Here is a 27,439-nt window from a genome sequence, read left to right as displayed (position 1 = left end):
ATGTTCTTCAGCGCAAAATAATTTAGAAGCCGTGCTCTAGGGGGGGATGAAAAAACTTACCAAGTTAATGATCTATATCAACATGCTCTGTGTAATTTTGTTCTATCATAATTGTAATTAACTTGTAATTTCATGCAACTGCTGAGAAAAAGTAAGCTGTTTTTTCAAATTCTCATTTAGTCCAATCCTCAAAGAGCTATTGCAGTAGCTCTTTCAGAATCTCACATTTACATCATCATCTCCCTGTGCATTCATCCTGTCTGTAATTTTTTTCTCTAGACTCAGAAGATTAAACATTTTCTAGTGCATAACATCTCAGATTAGGTTACTACCATATTTAGTATACAACACCTGTATGCATGTGTGCAAAATGCATTTAAATTACCAGGTAACAATTCATTTTGTAAGCAATATTACTGCTCAAAAAAGAATTAGACAATAACTTTAATGCACAAAAGTTGGTATGAATTAAACTTCCAAATAAAAAAAAAAGTACTTTATTATTTTTATAAGATTCATATGACTGATGTTGTTATTTGGGAATGGTAAAGCAATGTAGGAATTATGATCCCTGTTCTCAATTTCTAATATGAAGCATCCATCATTTACAGCCACAAAGATGTCTCTGCTGTCAGGATGTGTTGTTTCGTGTTCTCTTTAGTTCTGGTTTCCTGTTTTAGTTTGAAGTTTTTCTTGTTTAGTTGTCTCTTGTCTAGTTTCATGTTTTGCTTTCCTATTCATTAGCTCACCTGGTTGAATTTTATGATTCATTTCACCTGTATCTACTTACTTCCTCTGTGTATTTATACCCCTTGGTTTGTATTCTCAGTTGCTGGTCCATTGTGTTTAGTCTTGTGTTTGTTCAAGTGTTAGTTTGTGCCTCAGTCAGTCTTCTGCCTGGGCTTAACTAAATAAACCTGATTCCTGGAACCTTCTCAGTAGTCTACCTCAGTCTCCTGCATTTGGGTCCACACCTCTATGCCACTGTGACATCTGCAAACTTGACAAACTGGAGACAAGACACATTTATATTTATATCTCATTAAATTAAGTATGGTAATATATATTTAAAAAGAAACACACACACAAACATTTTTGTTCATATATGGGTTTGTGTTTGCAAAATGGTTTTACTGCTTGCCTAGTAAATATTGTAGATTACAGCTATTCATTTCAGCCTCATTCTTCAGCAGCACCAGACATTAGGTACTGGAGAGGACATATTAGGGGTATTGTTCTTTTGTCAATAAATCCAAATAAAAAAGATAAAATCAAAATAATGCAATCTGATCTTTCTCTTATTGTACACATAAAGGTTAATGTTAAAATATTCTATTTCATTCTCCTTGCTTCAGGTTTGTATAGTTGAATCTTATGTATTATCTATAGTTGTATTTGTAATTATAATGTATAGTTTCATATCTACTGTGAGTGCAGGTGTAACTCATCAATTGATTCGCAATGATTAGTTTAATCTCTTAGTTGTATTTAAAGTAGTTTTTATCTCATACCATGCTTTTCCAACAAACACTAGAAAATAGACTAGCTTTGAAGCCTTAGTTATTTTTCTATAAAGTGATTCTATTAAAATAACCGAACCGGATGGGATTAATGTGTTTACAAATTCTAGATCATTATGAGTTAAATGTCACCATCGTGTGTTGAACTTTAGAAATTACACACGCTTTTAGTGCCTTGTAAACCAACCTTTGGTATAAACGACAGTCGCTCATTGGTTAATAAAACAGTCACTATCTCTCACTCATTTCTGATTGGCTATTTTGACACCATGGCTACTCTTTCAGTTGCTTACGTTCGTTAGCTTAAAGTTAGCTTCGCGATGAAAGTGACTTGACTTCGACAATCAACAGGTTTGTTTACGATCTATAATGTTGTTATTACTAGTTTGCAAGCGTGTTCCTGCAGATGTCCGGAACTAAACAGCCACGCTTCTATTATGTATTCGTCATCAACTCAGTACTCTTCTAAGGTAAACTCTCCTTGATGTTTGAGTTTAGCGTTTGCTAATTAGCATTGAGTTAGCAGTGTTTCGCTTTTCATGTGAATTTGACCCGCTTGCGCGTTTTAGAGTATCTTTGAGGTGAACAGGATTCTGCATAGTGCTGTTGCAGCAATTCCTGCTATGCTTGGCTCCACCACGCATTCATTTTAAATGTGGCGGTTTGCATCATTGGTGAAGTGACGACGTGGGAGGCGCAGCGCAGAGCCCTCCGAAGCTAGATAATGTTGCTAGGCAACAAAAGAATTATTAGTGTGATAGGACACGTATTTTTGACGACAATCAAACCTTCCTGGTTTGACTTTTATCTACAACTAATACAAAAAAAATGTCTAGGGGAGGTTTAATAATTAACTAATTAAATAACCTGTTACATATTATTTGACTATAAGGTCACCATGGTAACAACTCAGCAGCTTCGAACCGTAACTACGTCGAAGCGCCGCAGTTTTGAGCTAATGTAATCAGCAGCTACTTTTGTTGTAATGACACCACGACCAGTAAACAGTGGAATGCTAACTTGCATTTTTGAGCCCAGCTGTTGTCCTTACAAGACCTAAGAGGACGTCCTGGTATAAGGTATGCCGGAGTTTAGGACGACGGAAAAGCTGCTGTTAGCATGACAGCTATGTTTTGCTGTCATTCTACACTGTGTTGCAGTAATAAGATATCATACATAAAGAGTATTACCTCATTACTGATGTGTTCACAGCAGCGTGCACGGCTGCTTCATTACTTTGTATTTGCTCTCTGGGGAACTGCATTTGTTATACTCTATGCATGAACCGACACCACGGTACTGGGAGCACTTTATAGGCTTGTAATCCGCTTTGTACGTCTTATTTTAGGGATGGGAGAGCCGCCTGTAGTGACCCTCCAGCAGCAGGAAGGTGGAAAGTAGTGACAGCTTTAAAGCAATGTTGGGCTGCCATATACAATGAAGAAGATATTTAGCTTTACTAAGAAAAAGAAACACTCACATGGGACCCCTGACAATGGGAGTGTGCTTTCTGCTGGATATGACCTGAAAGACAAGGATCTTGGGAAGGTTCACAAAGCTGCCTTACAGGGTGATTTGGCAAAGCTGAAGCAGCTAGCTAAGAAGAATGACATTAATCAACTTGACAAGGAGAACAGGTAAGTTGGAAGCTCTCCTATGCACATCCATTAAGGTTTGTGTGGAGAAATAAAAATGAGTGACAGTTCTAAATATGTCATAATCTTGCAAGTATTGTAATTTGTTGCACTTGAGTGTGAAAAATAGTCTCTCATATTTAACATTACAACAACAAACTACCAATTGTTGAATTCTAAATGACACGCCATTGTTTTGTTTTGTTTTGTTTTGTCTTTTTTGCTACTTGTGTTACAAGGTAGCATCTAGTTACCATTAACATTTATTGCTTGTCAGAAGTAACCAAGTGTTGTTAGAGAAACACTTCAAATAATTAACAAACTAGCTATGAGCATAGTGTAATTGTGATAATCATGTTGATATTATTTTCAGCTTTTAATACTAAGGCTTTAAATAACTTCCTTAAAAGAGTGAGTGACAGCATTAAGTAAAAACATCAATGTCTCCATTAGATTAAACTGTTTTCATTCCTCTTGCAGAACTGCCCTTCATATTGCCTGTTCTAGTGGCCATGTTGAGGTGGTGCACTTCCTCGTCGAGAGCAAAGCCAAGCTTAACCTATGCGACAATCAAAATAGATCCGCCTTAATGAAGGTAATCCTTAAATGATGACACTCCAAGAAAGTGGTATCTTTGTTCAATGCAAAGCAACTGTTGAATTTTCTTTTTCTTATATATTGTCTTTGAATATATGTAAATTTTTCAGGCAGTGCAGGGCCAGCATGAACGTTGCGTGAACATATTGTTGGAAAATCATGCTGAGCCTAATTTGGTGGACATCAATGGTAATACAGCCCTCCATTTAGCAGCAAACATCCCATCCTTATCCACTGCTGTACTGTTGCTGCAGCATGGGGCTGAAGTCAATGCTCAGAACAAGGTAACTAGACTTCACGGCTTCTAATTTGCCAGATAGTAGGATCTTCCTCAGCGAATACTGTACAAAGTATCAGGTTACCATATGTGTGTGCTTAATTAAGATGTTAGATTGGACAAGATTAGTCATACGTTTGTATCATCATAGCAAATTCAAGTGCAGTGACAATTTTAAATTTTGGATTTAAAACAGGAACATTTGGTTTCTGCAGCACAAATGCTTTAACACAGATCATTAAATGCCAATACCTGAACAGAATGAAGTCTGTTGTTTAAGTGTAATTTCCCCACTTTCATTCTATGAAAAAGATAAATGTTTGCCTTAAGAAATATGCCTTGTGCTTGTTATTGTCTGTTTGCAACTCCCTGTAAACCATATCAGTGATTTTATAAATAAACTTTGAAGTATAATCTATTTATGATTGATTTAGGAGGGCTTCACACCCTTGACTGTAGCAGTTCGTGAGGACCACATTGAGATGGCTGAGTTTCTGCTCAAGGAAACTGCTGATGTGAATTCTACAGATCAAGACCAAAGGCCAGTATTACGCAATAAAAATTTCTAATGCATGCTTAGTAATGTATCCTCATTACAATTTTTGTGTGGCTATACTGTTTAATCTTCAGGTCCCCATTAATGTTAGCTGCTGGCAATGGACAAATCAGTATGGTGAAGCTACTTTTGCAATTTGATGCCGACATCACACTCAAAGATGCCAAAGGATGGTCAGCTGATGACTATGCAGTAATGAATGGTCATCACCCGTAAGCGCTTCCTGTCTTCACACTTAGGCTTCTAGAATGATAATTCCGCTGTAATTTATACATTTTTATGACCAGGTCATTGACACCTGTCTTTTTTTGTTCTGCAGTTGTTCCCTCCTTATCATAGAGCATGGTACCCAGAGGACTGGCGGAGCCTCAGGATCACGTCAAGGCCCAAGTAAAAAGAAAAAAATGTTGGGCAGTCCCTCTCAAGATGTTGAAGCAGGCTTCTCTTTGGGAGGACCAGCCACTGACAAAGATGGTAGGCAATTTTCATCACATAACAAGTAATAATGACATACCTTTGGTTTGTTCATTACTGACCTTGATCATTTTATTTACTCCTCATGCATAACCTCTTGACTGGATCTAGAGCATGGAGCAAATGAATCAGGGGAAGGTACAATGCTTAGATGAACTTGCAAGGAAAATCAGTGAAAGAGTGTCAGAAAAATGAGTAGCAGATACAAAGCATGAAAAATAATCCTCTTGTTTTTAGGCAGTGCACTTTTCCCTGCTGCTTAGACTGTGGTACCCTGGTCATTTTGCTTTTGCAGCTTCTTATGGGTGTGTTATGACATGTATAATGACGACATTCACTTTGATGACAGGAATTTAGATCTTTTTATTTTGTTGCAGATTTTGAGGACAATTCCCAGTCTGAGTCATTAAGTCGGTGAGCCCAATTTTCTGACTACATTGTTTATAATACAGTTTATTATTGAATCGGATAACTCAAATATAAGCATTCTTTATTTTTTCTTCAGAGTTTCAAAAAGTGCTGCTGATGAATGGCCTTCGTCAGAGGATGAGGATGAATCTGTTCAACTTGAAAAAGTTGGCACTATTACTTTTCCCTGTTTGAAGTTGTGTTTATCGTTTGCCTGGAAATTTAGCTGTAATTGTCATTCCATGTTCTGTGTTTCAGAAATCACTTAAAGTCAACCTAAGCAAAATGATTGTAACTAAAAAGGGACAAGGTATACAGAATCTTTTAGTCTTCTCTCACCTTCAGTATTAGCATCTCCATGATTAGTAGTGTTTGGTAGTAACTCTTTATCCCTGCCTACCTTGTAGCCTCTGCACTACAAGACACATCTTTGAGTGGCACAGAATCAGAGCCAGAGATTGAAAATAGAGTGCAGAATATCCCATTCCTCCAAAAGGCTTCATCTCCCATCCAAAATCTGCAGCAACCAGTAGATCCCCCTCCTGCTTCCTTTCTTTCCAAAGCACCCCAGATGACTTCCACTCCTATTCCAAACTACAGACAGGTAAATTTTGAAACTTGCCAACTGCATATCAGTGACAACTTTCTCTTCTTCTGTTTTTTTCCAATAATGGTCATAACAAGCAGGACGCTCAGCTGAGAAGGGGAAAAGAAATAAAAAAGAAGACTCTCAGGAGGGAAGTTCAGCAGAAGACTCTGAGGCAGAAGTTGGAGAGGAACAGGAGGAAGAAGATGAAGAGGAGGACGAGGGAGAAGAGGAAGAAGAAGAAGAAGATGAGGATGATAATGATGATGATGAAGAGGAGGAGGAGGAGGATGAAGAAGAAGAAGAGGAAGATGACAATGAAGAAAGTGATGAAGAAGAAGAAGAAGAGGATGAATCTGTGGATGAGGATAATAGCTCTGCTGCTGCAGTCAAAGCTGACACCATTGACCCTGAAGATTTCCTGAAGCAGTCTGTTACTCCTGCTCTCAAGGCTGGTGAAAGTGCTCAAAAGATGCATAGTGCTGACAACATTGGAGCATCTCTTGGACTTGAAGATGAGAATGATGACGCCTGTGAGAAAAATGTCAATGGAAAAACTGAAAACTGTACCGCTAGTATAGAAACTTATGAGACTCCAGTGACATTAGATGTAGCCGAGGATTGCGTTGTGTCTGCCATCAGAGTAGAATCCAAACTTTCAGATGAAGATGAGAGCCTCGGGAAGGAATTTTTAATCTCATCACAGCAAAACATTTCAAACCAAAGTTCTTTAAAAGGCCACGTGCCATCTAAAACTAATACTTTGTTGTTTACTGAAGCTAAAAAGGAAGAGTCTGAGGATGAAATGAAAAGGGACAATGATGATTCATGGAAAAAACATTATAGTGGGGATGAAATGTGGAATGACAGTGAGAATGAGGAAGATAATAAAATAGAAGGATGCGGTAGCAGCACTTTGATTGCTTATCAAAGAAATGTGCTCGCTAAAGTTGATGTAGAAAATCCAGATAGTGAGTCTGAAAATGATAACGGATCACCACAAAAGACTCTTAAAGGAGAGCAGCATAGGTCCTCATGGGGCTCATCATCAGATGGCTGTGATACTGAGTTACCCAAAGAGACTGAGGAAAATAGTGAGACCTTAAAAGAGGATAGTAAAATTCAGACACAAAATTTGCCAGCAAAAGACACTTTTTTGCCTTCTACAACTGCAACGCCTCCAAAAACAGATCAGCTAGATGGTTCTTCATCACCTGTGGCACCATCCACAAAATGTGTCTCACCCAAATTAACTATAGATGTTCATCAATCATTTGCAGGAGCATGTTTTGCAAGCTCTCCCCACTCCAAAGGCAGAACTGGCACAGCAACCACAGACAAATCTGAGTGGGATTCTTCTCAAAATAATGATTCAAAAGTAGGTGTTACAACAACAGACCAGACCAGAGAGTTAAAAAAGTGCTCCTGGGAGGAAGAACAGAATGAAAATTTTGAGAAGGGGTCAAATAATCCCTCCCCTGTAGTTTCAACACTTCCTGAAGATGAAAATACAACTGGAATCCAAACGCTGGGTGATGGTGATGATGTGAAGTCAAATGATCAAGCTTTACAAATAGAAGAGAAATTGGACATAGAACACGACAGAGAAGATAGTATTTGGGATGATGATGATGATGAGGAGGAGGAAGAGGAGGAGTCAGAAAAGCAGAAGGCAAAGAAGATATCTCATTCCAGCCCAACCAGTTTGCAGTCACTGAAGATGGGAAGCATAAAAGGCAAAACGGACAATCTTGAGAGTGATGATGATAAAGTGATGTCTCATTCTGTTGATGAAAATGATGAATCTTTTCAGAATATGAAAACAGGAAAAGGAAAGATGGTGACTGATAAGTGCAGTCAAAGTATAGACTATGAGTCAAGCGAGGACTCAGACAGCAAACATCAGAATCTGCAATATGATTTTGCCAGCGCCACAGTGAAAACGCTTGATGTGAGAGATGATTATAGTGATGCTGCTGATAGACGTCTGTGTGTTGGTGGCGAGTTAGTGGATGACACTCAGGCTACACTAACAGCTTATGCTCCTCTTAAAAATAAAAGTACCATTGTGACAAAAAGCCGAGAGCCATCAGATGATCTTGATGAAGGGCCAGTGCAGGAAAACCTTTTTTCAGATCTGCTTACTAAAGATAATGACACCAGCAGTCAAAATAATGGTTCTGATGTGAACCCACTGACTGATGAAGCATTACCTCAGACTGACATTGATGATGTTGATATAGACTCACCTGATGAGGCAGAAAGCACAAGTACGAGATGGCATGCACTCAGAAATGTTAAAGAGCCTGGTATGCAGGTAAAATGTGGTTTATTCAATGTTGTATGAAATGTACTGTAGACTCTGCATTTATTATATATTTACATGTACTCCTAAGGTAGTGCTTTGAGTTTTAGAGATGCATTATTATAAATAATATATATATTTTTTTCATTTATATTTTGTACAGCAAGAATATGCCAGTGAGGATGAGGAGAAGAAAGAGGAACTTGAGGAAGCAGAGGAAGAAGATTTATCAGATGAGAATGATGAACTTGACGATAGCGGAGGGTTTCCAGATGCTGCTTCCCCCATTCCAGAAGAGGAAGCCTGTAGGGATAAGAAAAGAGGTAAAATGCTATATTTGCATGTTTATTAAGGGAAATGCTAAAATCTGAACCCAGTATTGCTCACCTACTACCTTGGAATAATTGCAGATTACAAATATGGCAGCTACCATTAGTTGCTACGAAAGCAAACAATAAATAAAGATTATTTAAAATATTAATGTCCTCAGCATTCAAGTACCAGAGTAAAGTTTCAGTTTTTCTTTACAGTGGACAGTGTTGTGTGAAACTCGATTACCAGCATACCCCATGTGAATATATTGACTGTAGTGATAAGACAGTATCTCACGCATTACAGCCTCAGGGATAAAAGGTCATGCTCATCTAACTGTTGCTTCCATCTTAGGCCTTAATGCAGAGATGCTTTGATACAGATAATCTGCCAGTTGTAAAATCTTCTATTTGCATATTAAAACGGCTGTTTTTCTTTGCCTCCATTCTGCGATGCATAAATAATTTCAATGTAATCTGTAAAATAGAGGTTTGGAAAATTGAAATTCTAATGGAAATTTCTCTGTCTTGTGATAAAGTGTATCATTGTAATCGATCTTCATACTTCATCTATAGATTTTTTGTCTGAGCTGGGCTTGGAGAGGGGCGAAGAAGAGCAGGATATATGGGATTCTGAGGTACAGTAAAAACATGTTGAAAAACTATTTTGATGTTTTGTCTCACTGTGTCTAAGGCAGTTTTTTTTCTTCAGTCAAATTCTGAAAACTTTGACATGCCACGTGTAGAGAAACCAGGTTTGCGTACACAGACTCAAGAGACATCCACCAAAGAAGAAGCACTGCAAGAAAGTAAGTAAATGTCATAACTTCCTTGTACATCTTAATGGTTTCTGGTTCATTGTTGTTTATATGCAGTAAAATCATTTCAGGCACCATTCCATGCAGCAGTAACAATGTGTTCCTATTTATTCATTATCATAGCAAAGACTGCTTTAGTGCACTGATGCCTTAACTTTGTCTGTGAAAAAATTATCCAGGCCTTCTGTTTTCACTTAGACTGAAATTAAGAATATCCAGTTCAACACGTTTTCTCACCAGTGAAGCAGATTTTCCGCCAACTTTTTGCTTTTCTTTTGTAGACTTGTTTTACGTCCCTTCATTTTTAAGAAGGAAGGGAGACAGTAGGATGGAAGAGGTAGAGCCTCGCAGAAGTGTAGGCAGGCCAAAAGGCAGCCAGGGAGAGGGTATGAAAGTCTTAACTCATGGGTCCCTGCTAATCATGCCAGTGGTGTCAGCATCACCTCATGATCACCATAAAGAAATGCATGTAGCATCCACTGCTCCATCCTGCCTGCTGCTCATCAACAGTCATTTTTTCCAATAACTTGCTTGTTCAAATAGGTTTTTAGTAAAAATACTACTAATCTTGGCTAATGCTGAAGTTTTGTCCCATTTAAACTGTATGTGGAAGATTTTATGCCTGGCTCATACATTGGCATGTAATACACGTTTATGCTACTTAACCTGAAGCTCATTTGCTTGGGAATGCTTTCTGCATCACTCTGATAACCTCATTTTGCATCACCACAGAAATGGTGTAAGTTGCTTTTTTTTTAAATGGTAAGCAAGTCTTGTGTCTTCCAGCTGGTAACATCAGTAATGGCAATAATGAAGGGGAAACGGTTCATAGAGATGAACGTCCACTAAAAGAGGTCAGTTTAATCTTAAAAGTTGCAGAATATTATAAAAACAGGGATTTGTTGGAATCAAATGTCTTTTCTTCTAGAATGAAAAGGCAAAATGGGAACCTGTTATGAGCAAACATGAAGGAGATGTTGAGGAAAAAGGTAAAAAGAAAATTTTACAATTAAAAGTTGATTTGAGAATGTGTTTATAATTTTGTGCTTTGATTCAATTCAACAGATTTAATGGAGGAGCTTGGTTTGGGTGATGTTGATGATCTTGAAGGTGAGATGGAATGTATGTCATAATGCTTACATTATTCTGGTAATGCTGTTTTTAGCTGACCTTAAATACCTTAATCATGGATGTTATATGGCTATAAATGCCTCATTCTGTCTGCGGTATAAAAAGTCTGTGCTGGGAAATTGTCAGATATATGTAGAGCATTAGCCAAAGTCTGTGTTTGGAAAACCTTTATTTTTAGATTCTCTTTTTGAGCTTTTGGTTTGACATTATCTGCACACTATGCTGACTTTTCTATCATGTTCTCTTCTATCGTCACTTTTTGTAGCTAAAAAAACAGGTCAGTAAAGAGTTACAAAGTTAGATTAGTTGAGTTAGATCTATGAGAACTGTAGCACAGTTTTCCTCTAAGATTCCAGTTGTATAGTGCAATAGATTAATAGCCTACTTCAAATCTTCTTCCTAGCCATGCATGAGTGTCTCACTTGATGAAGGTGCATTCACTCAGGGCATGAAGGTGGAATGGTTATCCCACTGTAAATGGACCTTTTCCTCTTAGAAACTTTAGTGTGAAAGTTTTATTTGTTTGATTGTATAGTGACCTACAGTTTCTGTGCGATTGCTACAGATGCATCAGACTGGGATTCTGCCAGTACTGCCAGTAAAAGGACCCTACCTGGTCGCATAATGGCTTCTCCTGGGCAGGAAGACATTCCCGAGTGCTCCACTTATGTTAATGAGAAGGAAAAAGATGTTGCTCCTGCAGCACTCGCAACACCTCAGAAAAGCATCAGCTCTGAGGAAAGGCTGCCCAGCACACCCTCCAAATCCGCTCCCCAACCTCAGCCTCGTGCAAGGAAGATAGTGCATCAGAAACCAGAGAGTGAGGAAGGTAAAATGTAGTAAAAGAAGATTTGCTCCCTCAAGGCATATACACACTAGTCCAGCACAAGATCCAGGCTTATTCAAGAGTACTTATGTCTTTCTTATGCTTTCCCTCAGAGTCAGATTGGGAATCCGACAAGATAACATCCCCTGGCAAAACTTCTCCGATTGACTATCAGCTTCAAAATATAGCTGAGCCTCCAACAGTGGTAAAACCAGGTAAGGCTTGTTTAATTTTTTTCCACTGATCTGTTTGTGTGTATGTCTTGGATTCTGGTTTAATCCTCTGTGTCCTTCTCAGATTCCCCTGAGCTCTCACTAAAGGTAGAAGATACAAGAGGTAGCATGGAGCTTGTTGAGCAAGACCAAGAGGTAAGAAATTTGACAAAAATATCATTCCTGCCTCCAAATACTACTTGTTATCAGTTTATCTATACCTGTTCCATCACAGAATACATCAACAAGTCATGTTAAAGGTAAAGATGGTCACATAAATTTGTGATTGCTTTGTTTGATTCCTCTTTGTGTATCCATCTCTACAAACTAAGTTGATCATGTCATGACAAAATATTTGACAGTCCTGTTTGTAAAAAAACAGGACTCATGTCATGTTCAGTTATTGGTCATGTTGGTTTATCTGCATCCTTAGTTTTTACTTGTGTGGTAAACATTTAACAAATAACACAGCCTCATATATGCTTTTTAAGGTCAAACAAATGTTTGGTGTACAAGAGGAAAGACACAGCAATCACGTTTTGATTACTTTAAATAACAGTGTTTAATATGTAATAGCCTGTAAGGTTTTGAAAAGTTAACTCATTAACAGTTTCGCTAGGTAAGGTTTAACCCTCAATATTTCAAATGCGTCCACATGTGATGTTGATGTACAATATCCAAACCTGTGTTGTGCATTTTTTTTTCTTAGTCTTATCTTTGTTTTCACTGTCCCCCTCATGTCATCAAAGGAGAAAGATGATGCAGTAGATACATGGAAGTTAGATCTGAATAACTCAGGCCAAGCGGATGATGACATTAGTGGCCAGTGCAGGCCTGAAGACAGAGTTGGTGGGAGTGATGATTACCCATGGGAGAAGCGTTATGAGAAGCTCTGGGTAGAGGTGGAGAAAAAGGAAGTAAAGTCCACATTCAAGAGTGTTGCTGGTGAATTAAAAGAGAAGTTTGGAGAGCTGTTTAAATCAAGACAGCCTGCTGAAAATGCTGCAGAAGACGCCACATCTGCATCTTCCTCTGCAGAGGAAGAGTCAAGTGATGAAGAAGAAGGTGAAGTCATTGTTCGTCCCACAGCTAGAGCGAGGAGTACTGTCCTCCTTACCATACCCGAGCAGAGAGAGTCTGGGCTGGAAGACTCCACGACAGAGTCGCCTGAAAATTCCTTATGTGAGGAGAGGATGGAGGACTGTGAGCAGGCTGCTGGCGACAGCAGCAGTTGTCAACAACCAGCTGATGATTTTAGATCTGCTTTACTACAGCTCACCACAGCACAGGAAGAAGGAAAAGATAGCATAAACCATTCAGTCAAAGCTTTTAGTGTTGATAGTCCAAAACCTGTTTGTGCTGTTGACCAGAGCTCATTCTTAAAAGACGACACTAAGCAACAAGTAGACCAGGTTTTAAAAGTTGAGGCTGACAGGAATGGTTCACATATAGAGGACAAATTTGCAGTTCACAGCATCTGTCAGCCGCCTTCAGAAAGCCAACTTACTGGTGTCAGTGACAAAGAGCTGGAAGGGGACGTGGAAAGGTTTAAACTTGAGGTAGGGATGCTGAAAGATGTCTTCTTCGAATCGGAGAAAGAAAAGACCCAATTCAACAAAGAGGTAGAGGACGGCTCTCCAATAGTCTCTTCTAGACTGCATCTCTCTTTTTTCCTATTTCATTCATCATTGTACTTTCTTTTTCCTTCACAGTTACATGCTAATTTGTCTTGTTCATGTTTTAGTTCATGTAAAGGCATTGGTTGTGCATGCACGTTTTTCTGGTGTTTCTGTGTCACTTTAAACAACCTTAAATAAGATTTGCTGTACTCTCAGGAAGCCTTCAACTGAGATTGACAGTGAAAACAATATTGATTGGCTAAAACTTACATAGTAAAAACTTGTGTGTCCTACTGTAGTGATTTCTCTTTTGTCATGCATGGATTTTGCATGTTAATACCAATTTTATTTTATTTTTTTATATATTTTTTTAGGGCAAACTTTGTTTACTCCATGTGGCGTGAACATTTTGTAAATGGCATCCCATTTCAACTTGAAAAGACCTGCTGATGGAATGGGATGGCAACTGAACCTTTTTTGGTTTTCTTCCTCTTGTGCTATACTTTAACTTATTGTCTTGAATGTGATGAAGTCTGATGTGTGGTATTTGGCCCACCTGTTGAATGTTTTGCTCTTTCTCTCAAGATAAAAATACTGTATGTAAATACCCAATTCTGATGTTTTCATTCACACTTGGAACAACAGCTAAAGCTTTAAATTGTCCAAGAAAGGACGATGCAAGTTACATTCTGCAACACGAGTATTCATACTTAAGAGAGAATAATATTGGAGTGTTGATGTAATGCAGGTGTAATAATTCATCTTATAATTCTACTACAAGCTTTTAAAGCATTGTCTCTTGTTTGTAGTTTAACTTTCATATCAGACTCTGTTAGTTTCTGTTTAGTCTAAGAACTCAGCAGCAAGTATTACATTGCATCAATTCGTGCATACTTTAAGTCAAATGAAATTACTTAAGAGGAACAACACTAAGGTGTTAGGTCTCCAGTGGGAGGGGTGACACTAAATTATGTATGAACAAGTGTGCAAGTCCCTGCTTCAAAATGCATCTTAAAAGCCTGTCCCCTGCTTGTCTCAGCTGGGGGAATGTCTCAGGTCTCGTTATCAAATACTGTGCTTACTTTTGTCTTTTCAGGTAGTTAAAGAAACAAACAAGCCTGCAATGGAAGTTGAAAAATCAAGTACTTCCTGGGATAGTGGTGGAACAGCACTAGCAGAAGGTGGTTCTGAGAAACCTGAGACTGGTTTAGGTTACCTGTCAAGTCCAGCTGGAGGAATTCATCAAGAACAACAGCCTGTTGTCACTAAAAGGTACACATTATTTTGCTTTATTTTGTAGGTGTCAATTTTAAGTCCAGGCTCTGAGAAAAGATAGAAAAATACAATCACTAGATATTATTGTACATACTGTCGATTTCTTGTAAATGGCCACTGAAATATTCAACAAGACTTTTTTTTTACATGTTTTCCTACTGATTCATTTAGTAGACAGAACTCTGTCTCAGCTTTCATTTACACCTTTTTTACAACACCTCTGAAAGCCTGAAGTTGCCGTTGTCACTGTTCATTGACTATCAGGTTTATTGCTCTCTATAGCACCAACAGGGCTCCAGTGCAATTGCCTCTCCCACTCCAGCAGAGCTGCAATAGCAAAGAACAAGAGACGCAAGCTGTAAAAGGGATGTTACAGCTGGAGCTGGTCAGAGGGGCCCAGCACAGCAGAGCCCCTCAGACCAAAACACATGTTAACGGAGATCCTCTCTCTGTGTTTGACGATAGCTCTTTAAGTGACGTGTCGGACGATGAAGGAAGGTATATATGCAGTATGCAACTTTTGTGTATCAGTTTATCTCTGTCACTAACCCATAAGTTGAATGCAAGTCTGAATGCAAAGTGGATTGTAAAGGCTGACAGTCAAGTCAGATAACAAAGTGTCTTTTTATAGGAAATGAGGGTATCTGCAAGTTTTTTGTTTGCCAGATTGATCAAAACTTTTTTTTTAAAGTCATAGTTCCTCACATGATGTAAATGAAGAAAGAACAGAAGAAAGCAGAGAAACTTAATAAAGATGAAATTCTGAAGTTGTCCAAACTTTCTTCGATCATGTTTCAGCATTATAAACACAGACTTCTAGTTTAATTTGCTTAAGCAAAGCAAGGCCGAAATACACTTTGCATTCTGACAAAGTTCACATCAAATTTTAACAATATGAATAAAATGGTTGCTTTGAATCGTATACTGCATTATACCATTACACTTCTAATAACTTAAGGGACTTCATTTGGCATGTGCTTCCTCATCGGTCTTTCAATATTTTTTTCCATGTTTTTGCTCTGCTCAGGCTGCCTGCTATTGGACAACAGAAAATCAAGGTGAAATAAATACAATTCTCAGTTACTGGATGAACTTAATGGTAACAAAATAGGAAAGAGGATTTTTATGTCACATTTTTACATATTCAGAACTCCGAAGAATTGGACATGGCGGAGGATTTTGATGAACTCACTCAATCCTCTGACACAGCCACAGATGATACTGACTCCCCCACGTCAGGATGCCGTCATGCATCCCTCCTCATTCAGAAGTTGGACTCTGCCATTTTGGGTACCAGTTCAAACATATTATACAAGTAATCTTAGGTTCTTCTGGAACTTAGTTGTGTTTATCATATCAGTACACAATCCTTCTTTAAAAGCAAAATTTGACATGCAGATCTTTAGAGATTTGATGAGAAATAACAAAGTGAGATGCAGACTGTTTCGTATCCTTTTTTTCTTTCCCAGACTCGACAAGCATTGTAAAGCTGCAGAACATTTTCCGTGAATATGAACGCTCCATCCAAAAGGCAAGAAGTCGCCATGGGTATCTGGCGGACAAGGCAAACCAACTGGAAATGGAAAGGGCGGAGTTAAAGAGCTCACTGGAGGAAGTCAAAGATGTTAAATCTGTGCTGGAGCGTAACCAGTTGGAACTACAGACTGAAGTCACAAACCTCAAGTAAGAACTGTTTCCTTCTTTCAGAGTTACAGTCATATGAAACATTTTCTTTTATAATGGTTTTATATGTTTGTGTCATATTTTATATCATGGCCTTTTTAATAGATTTGTGTTGTATTTGGATTTGGATTTGTTTTTCACATTTGGTACAGATTTCAGCTCAAACAAGAGCAGGAGAATCATCGCAATGCCATCATGATGTACAACTCCAGCAGAGATAAGCTTAGGAGGATGGAGGAGCAGCATCAGCTAGAAGTTCAGGAGAAACAGAAAGTGGAGCTCACACTTAGAAACCTGGAGCTGGAGAAGAGAACGCTGAAAAACAACATTAAACAGGTAAGGCCCATCCTTGAGTCATGTTGATGTTTTCTTCAAGAAAAAACAAACAAAAAAGTTAGTGTAACTTTAAAAATTTGTTGTGTTTTTAAAAATATTTTAGGAGTATTCATCTTGTCCAGCCTTTGGCTGCTCTTTTCAGGATTGTAACGTTATTGAGTAATATGCTTAACACTTAGCTTGAAGATGACTACAGTGAGGCCCAGCGGCTGCTGGCACAGGAACGCAGTGCACGAACTCTGCAGGAAAATCTGCTAAACAGCCATCTCCGTAAGCAGCAAGAGATAGAGGAGGAGAACAAAAGAAACATGAGTAAAAGCAATGAGGTAATCCTTAAGCTCAATCAATAATCACATCACAGCTTATTATTTGACATTTTTGCTACATTGTTTTAAAATATTTAAAGAGCTATATTTCATTCTAGTGCTGTAGGGAAAAAAAATAACTGGTGTCTGCAGTGAACAGTTTTAACACCAAGTCAGTTTATGGTTTGTGATTAAGATTTTAAGAAAATTTGAAGTTTCACCTTAGAAAATGTTGATGGAAATGTTAAACACTTATAAATATCCCACAACACCAAAAGAAATTTTCTGTTTGTGATGTAAATTTAATATTATTTACTTTCTAATGGATTCTTTATACAAGTTAATGCTCACATGGTAGGTGTTTTCAGCACAAAACCGCTGCAATACCTACTGGAGCAAATGTTAAAATAGTGATTTATCCAAACATACAAACTAGTAATAACTATCTGGACATTTAAATTCAGCAATGAATACAATGTGGACATAACAAAATTAAATGTTTATTTAGGGTCGAGCCAGCTGGTAACTCCATTATCAGTATTAGCATTTTAAAAGTTCATACAGTTACCATTGTACTATTACCTATCAAAACCTAGTAATTTTTTGTCTTTATATCAATTTGCCGTTATAAAAAGTACAGAAATCAATAGTTTTAGCAATATTTGGCATTCAGGGAGTTTACAGTTTGAAAACGCAGATGTTTTCCTACACTTGAGAAAAGCTTAACCCTTTAACTTTGACGCCAACAAAAAGGCTAGAGAAAAATGTTACTGTGTTTTTCTGTATGTTTTAGACAAGAATAAACAGAATAAGTGTTTTTTTTCATCAAATTGTTGAGATGCTAAAAAGAAGTTAATAATAATGTAACAACAGTGAAATGGTTGAAGTTTGAAACAGTAGTGTTATAACAAACACTTAGTTTAGGTTTTACATACCCAAACCAGTTGGTAGAGATGTCTCAGGCTGGTTTATTTCCACTTTTTAAAATAAATTTATCAAAGTCACTGCAAATTTACCTCTACCAACTGGTAGACCAGAACCTTAAAGGATTAAAGCAACCCAAAAGATGGCCCTGAACTTCAAAAAAAAAAAAAAAAAAAAAAGTTCTTAACCTCAAACTTCAAATTTCTGATCAATTCAAGTCATCACTAGTTTGGATTTTCTCACAGTGCAGCAGTTGGTTACACTAGAATAGGTCTTTCTAATGTGATGGGTTAATGCAGGCAGAAAATTACATGTTCTGATATATTAGCTGATATATTCTTGAACTTTAACTTTTGACTTATTTCCTGCTCTCTGTAGGCTTTGTCTCAACTCACTGAGGCCAGTGAAAGGGGCAGGGAGCTGCTTCAACAGATCTCTGCACTGAAAGAGCAGGAGACTGTGCTCAGGACAGACTTAGAACGATTGCAGGCAAACAGCCATCTCAAAGAGTCCCACCTTCTGGAGGAGAACGAGGCCCTGAAGGAACAGCTCGAAGATGTTCGACGAGATCTCAAACTCAGCAATGAAGCTGTGACCCAAACTGTCTTCAGCTGCAATAACCAGCTTACCTCCCTAAAGGGTGAGTTGACCGTAGCAAAAACAAGACTGGAAAATGAGCGGCATGTTCGTGAAGCGCTGGAGGTGGAGGTAGAGTCAACTCGCAGCCGGCTTGCCGGAGCTGTGAAGGAAGCCGAGCTTCGCCTGGCAGCGCACTCTGAAGCAGAGAAAGCTCTTCTCCGGGAGAGAGAGGACCACCAGCGCCTCAAAGAAAGACTCACAGGTTAGTATTTGTGAAGAGGCCTTTTTTTTCCAACAATCTTCAACATAAATGTTTGTAACCTTTACAATTTATTTCCAAAGGTGAAGCAGCCAGTCAGCGTGAGGCAGTCAACAGCCTCTCCCAGAAGCTGACCAAAGCAGAGGCTCATGCAAACAGCATGGAAAACGAGCTTCACCGGGTCACACTGCAACTGACTGAGAAGGCCCTGTTGCTAGAGGTCCTCCAGCGCGAGAAAGACCAGGCTGCTGCTCGCGTAAAAGAACTAGAGACCACTTTGCACGCCGAGAGGGAGGTGGTCAGCCGTGCTGGAGCACGCCAAGAAGCAACACAAGAGAGACTAGCCCAAGCCCAAAGCGAGTCCATGTTACTGAGGCAACAGCTAGAAGAAGCCCAAAACAAAGGCGTTGCAAAGGAGCAGGCTGTGACAGATGCCCAGGAGCGTTTCAGTGACATTGTGTCCAAACTGCGCTCTGACTGCGAGGAGAGAGTTCAGCTAGTTGAGGACCGAAATAAAGAGCTCGCTAGTAAGGCTGCTGATCTCCGGGATCAGATCTACAAGTTGGAGGAGGAGAAGAATCAAAGGGAGGTAAGATTAAGGTTGTGCAGGTTAATAAGATTGTCTGACCTCTTTCCCTAGATAAACCTTTAGCCTTTATTCCACAGCCCAGTCGTATCTAAGCAACTTACACCTTCCCTGTCTGTCCAGACTAATCTTAGGCAACTGCAGCAAGAGCTAGCTGACTCTCTCAAGAAGCTGTCAATGAGCGAAGCTTCTCTGGAGGTCAACACACGCTATCGCAATGACCTGGAAGAAGAGAAGACTCGACTACTCAAAGACTTGGAAAGGCTAAAGGGAAAGGTAAACAACAACAACAAATAAGGACAGCCTGTGGTGGAATGGTCTCTTTCCTCTAAGACAAATATTAATGATCACAAAGTGATACAGCTTAAACTTTGCGGACTTTACATGTTAGTTTTAGGCCATATGGTTGTAGTTCATAAATGGTTGTAGTTTTTCATTCTGTAGGCAAATGACTTTTATCTTACTGAGGTGGATGTTTGTATCATAGCTCGAGGAAAGCGAAGATCACTACATTCATGCGGAGAGACGCATCAACAGTCTGAAGAGCAGTCTGGATGAAAGGGAAAAGGAACTCGCCACTGCTGCTCAGAAACTCCAGGAGGCGCTGTCTACCGCAGCATCTTCTGATATCACTATAAAACAGCTGGAGGAAGCTGTGCAGAAGTATGAGTTTTTATTGCACAAATTATTCTTGAACTGTTTAAAATAGCTCTGAATAAAAACCAGATCCTTTGTGTTAAGTCATGTACAGTTGCCATGACAACATCACAACCTTTAAAACAATCATATATTTACTGCTATTTAGTAGATATTTTTCTGAGCAGGACTCTACAAGTGCAGAGATTTATTTACACTTTGTATCACTAGGTTAGAGATTGAGAACGCCAGACTGGAAGCTGCTGCGAAGCAACAGTCCAACAAAATTGATGCTCTTCAGAAAGGAGCTCAGGAAGCCGCCATGGTGAGTACTTCATTCCTGACTCAGTTTCTGGCTTCGTACATGGTCTCATTGTGTCATTTGCCTTTTTACAGCTGAGAGGTGAAATGCAGCATCTTAATTTCATTAACTCACACTATATTTGAAGTCATTACTATATTTTAAGGTTTGCAATCTTTTTGCAGCTAACTGACTGCTCACCTGGAGGAGGGGTTAGTATTCTGGTTGTAGGCTTAGTTTCTCTGTGTGAGTTTTCTTTTTGATTAGGTTTTTTCCTTCAATAATAAAATATATTAAGAATAAAATTACACTCTTTAAGGAATCAATTGAATTTAGGCTTTGTTAGAATCTGCTGTTAGAGAAGGAATCCATACATGTGGAGGAAGGAATTTTTTTTTTCTTCATTTGGGTTCTTCTTGGTGGTGGAAAAATACAGTTTTCTTTTTTTCTTCCTAATCTCTGTCTGTGGTGTCTTTCTTTCTCTCTTGTCCTCATGTGTGGGGCTGTGTGATGCATGTTTCTTCCTTTCCTGTGCTCTGAAAGCCTTTCATACCCCTTTTTTTTTACAAAACTTTCTTCTTTCTATAGGTCCGCAGCCGTTTGGAGGACTTGGTAACAAATCTCCAAAGCAGTAAGATGACTTTGGAAGACCAACTGAGTAGAGAGGTTAGTGGTCTGTGTTGTTTCCTCACTGTCTGTTTCTTACTCTGGTCTTCTTTTTTAGTCTTAAAACTAAAAACAACTTTCTGAAAATAGTTGTATTTGATAGGTTTAGGCACATAACCTACATTTTTAAAAATTCTTTTTGTTTCTTTTTTTTTTTTTTTTTTTTTTAATATATAATGCAATTTGTGACCCGCTCTCTGTATATAATTTTCTTTGCAGGTCCAGAAACAAAGCATGCTATCTCACACAGCTCAGGACTCTCAGGCCCTGTGGGAGGAGGAGCTGAAAAGCCGCTCAAAGCTAGGACTGCGCCTCGCTGAGCTTGAAAAGGAAAAAGGGGAGCTGAGCACCCAGGTGATGCCACTGCTTCTGTCCTGGACTGGCCAGTGTCATGATGGTTTGAGTTGCCATTAGACCAGGCAGGTAGTGACTTGTTGATGTGTTGCCTGTGTTCCAGATGGAGATAGAAAAGAAGAAAGCCAAGAAAATCACAGAGCAGAAAAAGGCTGTCGACACTCGTCTTGATCAAGAAATGAAGAGAAACACTGAACTTCAGAAAGAAATGTACAGGTGATTTCTAAACTCTTCTGCGTGACCTGTGGCTCTACCTCCTACTATTTAGATGCCCCTGAGGTCCAGTAGAAGACTCGTTTTTGGCTTATGTGAGCGTGGTACACCAGTGTCTCTGTCCTTTGTGAGGAACTTGTTTGCAATGACACTAGCTATTAATGTGTTTCTATGTATTTTGTACTCACCTCCTAATTCGTCTGTTTTATGGCCTAGTTTTTAGTGTCATTATTTTGTAAGTAATTTTTCAGTACTGCCCAAAAATCTTGAGACAACCCTCGTTTAGTTATTTATTGCCATGGAAACTGGAAATTGGTGGAGAGATTTTTTAAAACGTCTAAAAGAGGACATTTCTTACATAAAGCAAAGACTTGTTTGAACAACGGACTTCACCAATAGTTCTCCAGGCTTCTTGAAGGACAAACTTTTCTTTGGATGTTCGTTGTCATTTCTTGCCGCACACTTCTTCAATAATTTCGAGGTCCAGGCTCAGGGAAGAATTCATCACTCCATAATACGTGTTGCCTCTGAATTTCAGTTCTCTTAATAGAGACTGTTTCTGATGAAGCTGTGAGCTGCAGAAAGAACGATACGATCAAACAAAAAAGGATGGTCCTCTGAAAATAGTCGTGTACGGTATGGAAAATGGTACGGGGAATAGAATGACGTTTTTTTGTTTTTTTTGTTTTTTTTTTACTTTTATTCATTTTCAAAGTCCCAAGAAAAACTTTAAAAGACCCTCAGAAAGTTTGAAGACTTATTTCTCAAGACAACTTTAGAAGATTGCGTGAAATTTAATCTGCCTGAAAGGAAATGAGGGGTAGTTCCAAAGTTTTGCTCTGTGCTGCACTTACTGCATAGTGCAGCTAATTCAAGCATGTTACAATTCAGTTTCTATGATGTTGTTGTTAAGTACTGATTTATTTTAAACCCTTGAATGGATTGTTTTTGTTTTTGCAGTATTGGATATAGTTCATACTGATTTATGATTGGATCTGGTTGGTGTTGGATATTTTCTTTGTGTGTCTGAAGTGGACTTTGTTTAAAATGTGTTTTAGGCTGCGCACTTTGTTAAAGACTGCAAAGAAGAAACTGCGCGATCAAGACGCTGGCGGCGCAGAGTTAGGATCTCCTGTAAGTAGTATGCGAATGGACCTGGGCCGGCACAGCCAGGCCGATGGCGGCTTTGGACGAATAAAGGACAAGGTTTGTCCATTTGATGCCTCACAATAATTTTCATTTAAGCTTGTATTTTTCTAATTTACTAATACTAGCTGTAAAGTTCTGAAGTTTCCTGCTGAGGCTCCAGCGCTTCCATCTGTTGTCTTTGCCTCTAAACATGACCTCTGTCTTAGGTGGATGATCTACAGGTGCAGCTGGAAAAGGAAACCTCCCGGCGCAGCCAGCTAGAAAAATTAAATGCGGAGCTTAAGGATCAGGTGGCCTCCCTGAAGAGCTTGAGCCATAGTAATGACCAGCTGGAGAGGAGTAAGAGGCAGCTGGAGGAGGAGGTACTGAGCCTGAGACGACGAATGGAGGCCGTTCAGGTGGAGCAAAGCCAGGTGGAGCAGTTTCGCCAGGAGGCAGAGGAGAGAGCCCGACAAGAGATCCAAAAGAAGCTAGAGCAGGTCAACCTCTTCCTCCAGGTTAAAAACACAGCAGATTGAGACAGAAAAAATCTAAATAACTGATATAAAGCTATGCATGCATCCATCTCAACATTATGCTTTCCCCCAGTCTCAAGCAGCATCCCAAGAAGCTCTGGATCAGATTAAAGCTGCTAATGAGGCGAACCTGCGCTCTCAGCTGGAGCATAAGATCCATGAGCTGGAGGGGGAACTGAACCGAGCCCGCACCACCCAGCAGGACAGCCTTAATCAAAGAGACTCTACCCGCACAGAGCTGGAGCGATGTCGGCAACTCTACGCTGAAGAGCTGCGCCTCAGAAAGTCCCTAGCTGCTAAACTGGAGAGGTCAGTACGACGTCACATCAGCCTGCCACATACTGCATTCTGCTTTTACCGAGTATCATAAAGATTGGAAAAGCGTCGCCTCATCAGCTGTTTTTCATCCACAGGGCAAACAGTCGGCTCGCAGAAGCCAATTCAAAGTTGCTCAGCGAGCGCAGCAGATCGCTTATTGCTGGTAACATCACAAATGGCAGCCTTATAGGTCCTTCACTAGACCTGGGCTCTTTGGGCTCACCAGCAAACTATGGCGCTACGCTTGGACCCCTCAACAGGAGTCTCGGCCTGGGACTCTCTCTCCTTAGCCCAGTGACTGAGGGACACAACAGCCGGGTGGAGGACTATCTGGCCAAGGTTTGTTTGGAATTACAGGCTTAATCAGATATTGAAATTTTCCTCATGTCTGCTAGATTTTTTCTGTAGCTGTTAGTGCGGTGGTTGTCTGTGTTGATAGATTGTTACTGGTGAAGTTTGGTTTAAATTCATTGTGTGTGTTTTCCATGCTAGTTTATGTTACATCATAACCACAAAGATGTATTGTTTGGAGCCATTATGCATCAAATACTTTTGACTGTGGAAAAACATTGGAAAACCTGCTAAATGAAAAGCATTTCTTTCCTTTTTTCTTTTTTGTTTCTTCCTCCTGCAATTTGTGCTTCTAATCTTCATACTAGTACTTTTACCTCTAACTTGTCTTCTATTTCTCACTCTTCTAGCTGCTAGCTCAAAAGTCTGTCTCTCACCTCTCTTCTCTTCAGCCAGACTCATAACCAGGTGTGTAGTTGTGTTTAGCTCAGTATCTGGCTGCTGTTTACCTTTCCTTGGTTTTGGGCTGACAGTTGTGGCTCGGATGTTTCAGACTTGATACATTAAAAACCAAAGCTTTTGCTGGTTTACTGGACTGATATGTTGTATTTTATCTGAAGCAATAACTCTGCAGAAGAGACACGACATCTCAGAACCTGAAGAGTCTGTGACTTAAACTCCAAAATAATGTTGAAAAATTTAAAACAATTAGGAATCAAGTAGAACGTTAAAAGTGAACCGTGGAGGATCCTTTGTTTTTCTTCATGGTTTTGTAAAAACTTCCAGAGGAATCTCAAAGTTGCCCACAGCCATCTACACACCCCAATCTGCTTTGGGTGTTAAAACATGGCCTCTCTTTCTCTTGACGTTTGGCTTGTTTGCTATGAGACTCATAAGGACAAGGATGCTGTGACTGGTGCAGTCACAACATACTTCCAATGGTGTACTTCTGAATATATTAGCTATCCTGTATTTTTTTGTGTTGTGCTTTCTCATCTTATATCACTGTTGCAGCTTCCTTCTGACACACTCTTCACTGTAATTCATTCTGTTGGGAAAGAGTTTCTTTTTTAGTCTTCATTTTGTCCTAAGTCACAACAGACTCGTATTTTGTCATTGATTCCCCATTTTAAGCTAATGAATATTTTATAAAAGTTACAACCTGTAAACATCAGAAACACAACTTTTTTTAAAATTCTTCTCCAGTTTCAGAGCATATTGTGGTTTTGTATTTTGTTTTTTTATACACTATGCTCTACCTTGTGTGTGTTGTGTGTTGTTTTCCTTTCCGGGGCTTCTCACCAGTTGCATCTCTCAGAAACAGCAGTGTTTCAGACTTTGTTATATTTAGACAAAGCAATCAATGATCCACCAATGAGAAATTTATTTGATTTGGAGGTTTTTGTTCAAGTCAATGATTCACCTCCAAGCACAGGAATACAGAGAACTCAGGTTTATTCAGCAGTAAAGCTGAGTAAAGTGTTTTTCAATATCAGTTGTAATTAGCATGATGTTTATATCTTCAACTATTTTGTTTTAGGAATCGGTGATCTGATCGGTGAAACAGACAAAATACATTGTACAACACTCACTGTTCACAAAACTCAGGAAGATATGACAGGAATTCATATTATTGACATTGCAAAATATTCATAAGCACAGCAGCTATGCTCATCTGGGCTGGATGATCCACTTTATACCTCCAATAAGTATAATTATAAAAGTCAATTTTACTGGGAAAAATACAGTATTCCTTTGCAATATAAATTGCAGTTCATTTTTATTTTAGGATTTTTAACGGAATTTTAAAAAAAATAATAATAGAAGAACCATATTTGCAATCCTTTAAAATAATGTATTATTTAAAAAATAATACTTAAAACAATGTTATTAACATAAATGCAACATTCATTTACTGTCTGACCAAAAAGGTGTCTTCTATTTAATGTATTCATAAATATGAACACATATATTTTAATTCAGGGTCATCAAATAAAGTTTTTAAAAAGGTGTTGACTCTTTTCCATTTACACTACTACAGTAACATTTATTCTTTATTTAGTACCTGTACAGTCAAAAAATGTCTATTCCTGTAGGAGTAACTGTACACATTCAGTACTTGCACAGCAAGTGACATCGAATTCTGTAATATATAGTTCTGATAAGAGCAGCACAACTTCTTGTTTCAGTTTTTTATGTTTGTTCTCCATAATGTATTAATGTATTTATTTAACCATTAAAATGCATTTAAAAATGTATTGGCCATGTGTGAGGACATGTGACTTTGTTGTAATCATGTTGCTGAACGCATCACAGCTTTACTAATAAGCACAGTCCTAATGTTTGGCTTTAACTGCTGGATTTTATTGAAAAGTTTGGATTTTCTTCAAGTGTTTTTCCACTCTCAAATATTTCTCATAGTGTTCCTGATTCAGATCTTCTGCTTTCACTGTGCAAATAGACTGAAACTAGTTTTTATTGTCTTCACTACATGTGCAATATTGAAACAGCTTGTCTTCTTTTCCAGATGCAGAGTGAGTTGGACAGGAACATATCGAAAGAATTAAGCAATGGTGAGTTCAGTCTGAAGCGTGGAACATGACATGAGTCCTGCCTTCATATGTGTTGTTTACCATGAAGCAAGAGCTGCATATTGATCATAATGGTGGCCTTTTTCTTTGGTCCTCAGCCACAGCAGAGCTGGATGCTGCCTCAGCTCGCATGTCACCAGTGGGCTCAGCCTCCAGAGTGGAGCTGGACCCCGTCAGCAGAGCAACGCAGCAGTATTTAGAAGTACTAAAGAAGAACAGCAGGATCTGACCAACACTACAGCTGCTTGCCTTTAAGTGTTGTAATTCAGCCACTAAAACTCTAAAGCCAACTCTGAGCATATATAACGCACATTGCACTTACCCACTCAGGAGCAAAGGGTGTGACATTCCCATATTTTGTTAGAGACAACCTCAAGAGTATTTGTTTTTGCTTGCTTATATTGTGGTTTGAATTTTTATTTGTGAATATTGGTGTTTATAAATTTGCATTTCTAAGTACTCGTATAAATTTATCATTTTTGCCAAGATGTTACATTTTGGTACGTGCCATCAGATGGTGCAATATGTCTCTTGGTCTTACTTGTAGTATTGTGTCATTGCTATTTTATTTATTCATTTACTAAATGAACTAGATATACTTGAAAAAGACGAGCTGGAAAATTCTCCAGCTATAGAAAACAGGGTGACCATGTTTGTACAAGTGTCATTTCAGTTTTGGGTTGGCTCAGTTTAAGAGTTTCTACACGTTTCTTTGTTTTCATCATATCTAAATACTGTAACAATAATAAATGAGTGATGTAAGAAGATCACATGTACTCCAACAGTGAAATGAATTTTTTATTCTTATGTCTGCTGTAATTCAGGACTTATGATCTTACATCTGTATTAAACATTTTATTGGAAAGAATCAGTACTTGTCCATCTCATTTAGATGTGATTATTATGAATAATTGACCTTTGTCAGATGATTGTATATGCTCAAACAGAAAGGCTGGAAAAGATAAATAACCATGCTATGTTTAGTAACCAGCAGAGGACAACTAAAGAGAAACTTAAAGGAAGTAGTCAATATGAGATCTTCACATCAAACATTTTCCTTGACAAGATCGTGGTCCTAAATCCTGAACTGTGATGATTTACATACTTTCCACAGATTCACATTTCTGGCATGCCATGTGTGACCATCAGTGTAGCCTAATATGAGGAAAAAATGTAGCCAGTAG

The 27,439-nt window shown here is 38.7% G+C and overlaps 1 protein-coding gene across 3 annotated transcripts; it reads left to right on the top strand.

Moving 5' to 3' along the window:
* Positions 1-2,957: 2,957 nt before the first annotated feature.
* On the top strand, positions 2,958-27,126 carry ankrd26 (ankyrin repeat domain containing 26; the record flags this gene model as incomplete). Of its 3 annotated transcripts, XM_079260413.1 has the most annotated exons (41): positions 2,958-3,157; positions 3,635-3,749; positions 3,862-4,035; positions 4,463-4,569; positions 4,659-4,796; positions 4,904-5,058; positions 5,436-5,472; positions 5,564-5,633; positions 5,725-5,776; positions 5,874-6,070; positions 8,521-8,680; positions 9,245-9,306; positions 9,381-9,477; positions 9,768-9,872; positions 10,273-10,340; positions 10,415-10,475; positions 10,552-10,596; positions 11,183-11,446; positions 11,557-11,658; positions 11,741-11,811; positions 14,371-14,546; positions 14,832-15,047; positions 15,577-15,607; positions 15,698-15,839; positions 16,019-16,232; positions 16,385-16,568; positions 16,748-16,894; positions 18,176-18,638; positions 18,719-19,224; positions 19,345-19,497; positions 19,709-19,884; positions 20,089-20,182; positions 20,747-20,824; positions 21,044-21,178; positions 21,282-21,394; positions 22,450-22,597; positions 22,747-23,037; positions 23,129-23,364; positions 23,469-23,712; positions 26,192-26,237; positions 26,354-27,126. In XM_079260413.1, the coding sequence occupies 41 exons, from the start codon at positions 2,958-2,960 to the stop codon at positions 26,482-26,484; spliced, it is 6,204 nt and encodes a 2,067-aa protein (XP_079116539.1). In that variant the 3' UTR covers positions 26,485-27,126. The 3 variants fall into 3 exon arrangements, with proteins under 3 accessions (XP_079116539.1, XP_079116537.1, XP_079116538.1); XM_079260411.1 differs by lacking the exons at positions 2,958-3,157; positions 3,635-3,749; positions 3,862-4,035; positions 4,463-4,569; positions 26,354-27,126 and adding an exon at positions 24,075-24,132 and having other exon boundaries at positions 4,681-4,796; XM_079260412.1 differs by lacking the exons at positions 2,958-3,157; positions 3,635-3,749; positions 3,862-4,035; ... (5 more) ...; positions 5,725-5,776; positions 5,874-6,070 and adding an exon at positions 6,562-6,585.
* Positions 27,127-27,439: the final 313 nt, after the last annotated feature.

The sequence above is a fragment of the Telmatherina bonti genome (genome assembly GCF_933228915.1).
Source record: "Telmatherina bonti genome assembly, chromosome: 2".
Classification (NCBI taxonomy): domain Eukaryota; kingdom Metazoa; phylum Chordata; class Actinopteri; order Atheriniformes; family Telmatherinidae; genus Telmatherina; species Telmatherina bonti.
This window is presented reverse-complemented; position numbering and strand designations above follow the sequence as displayed.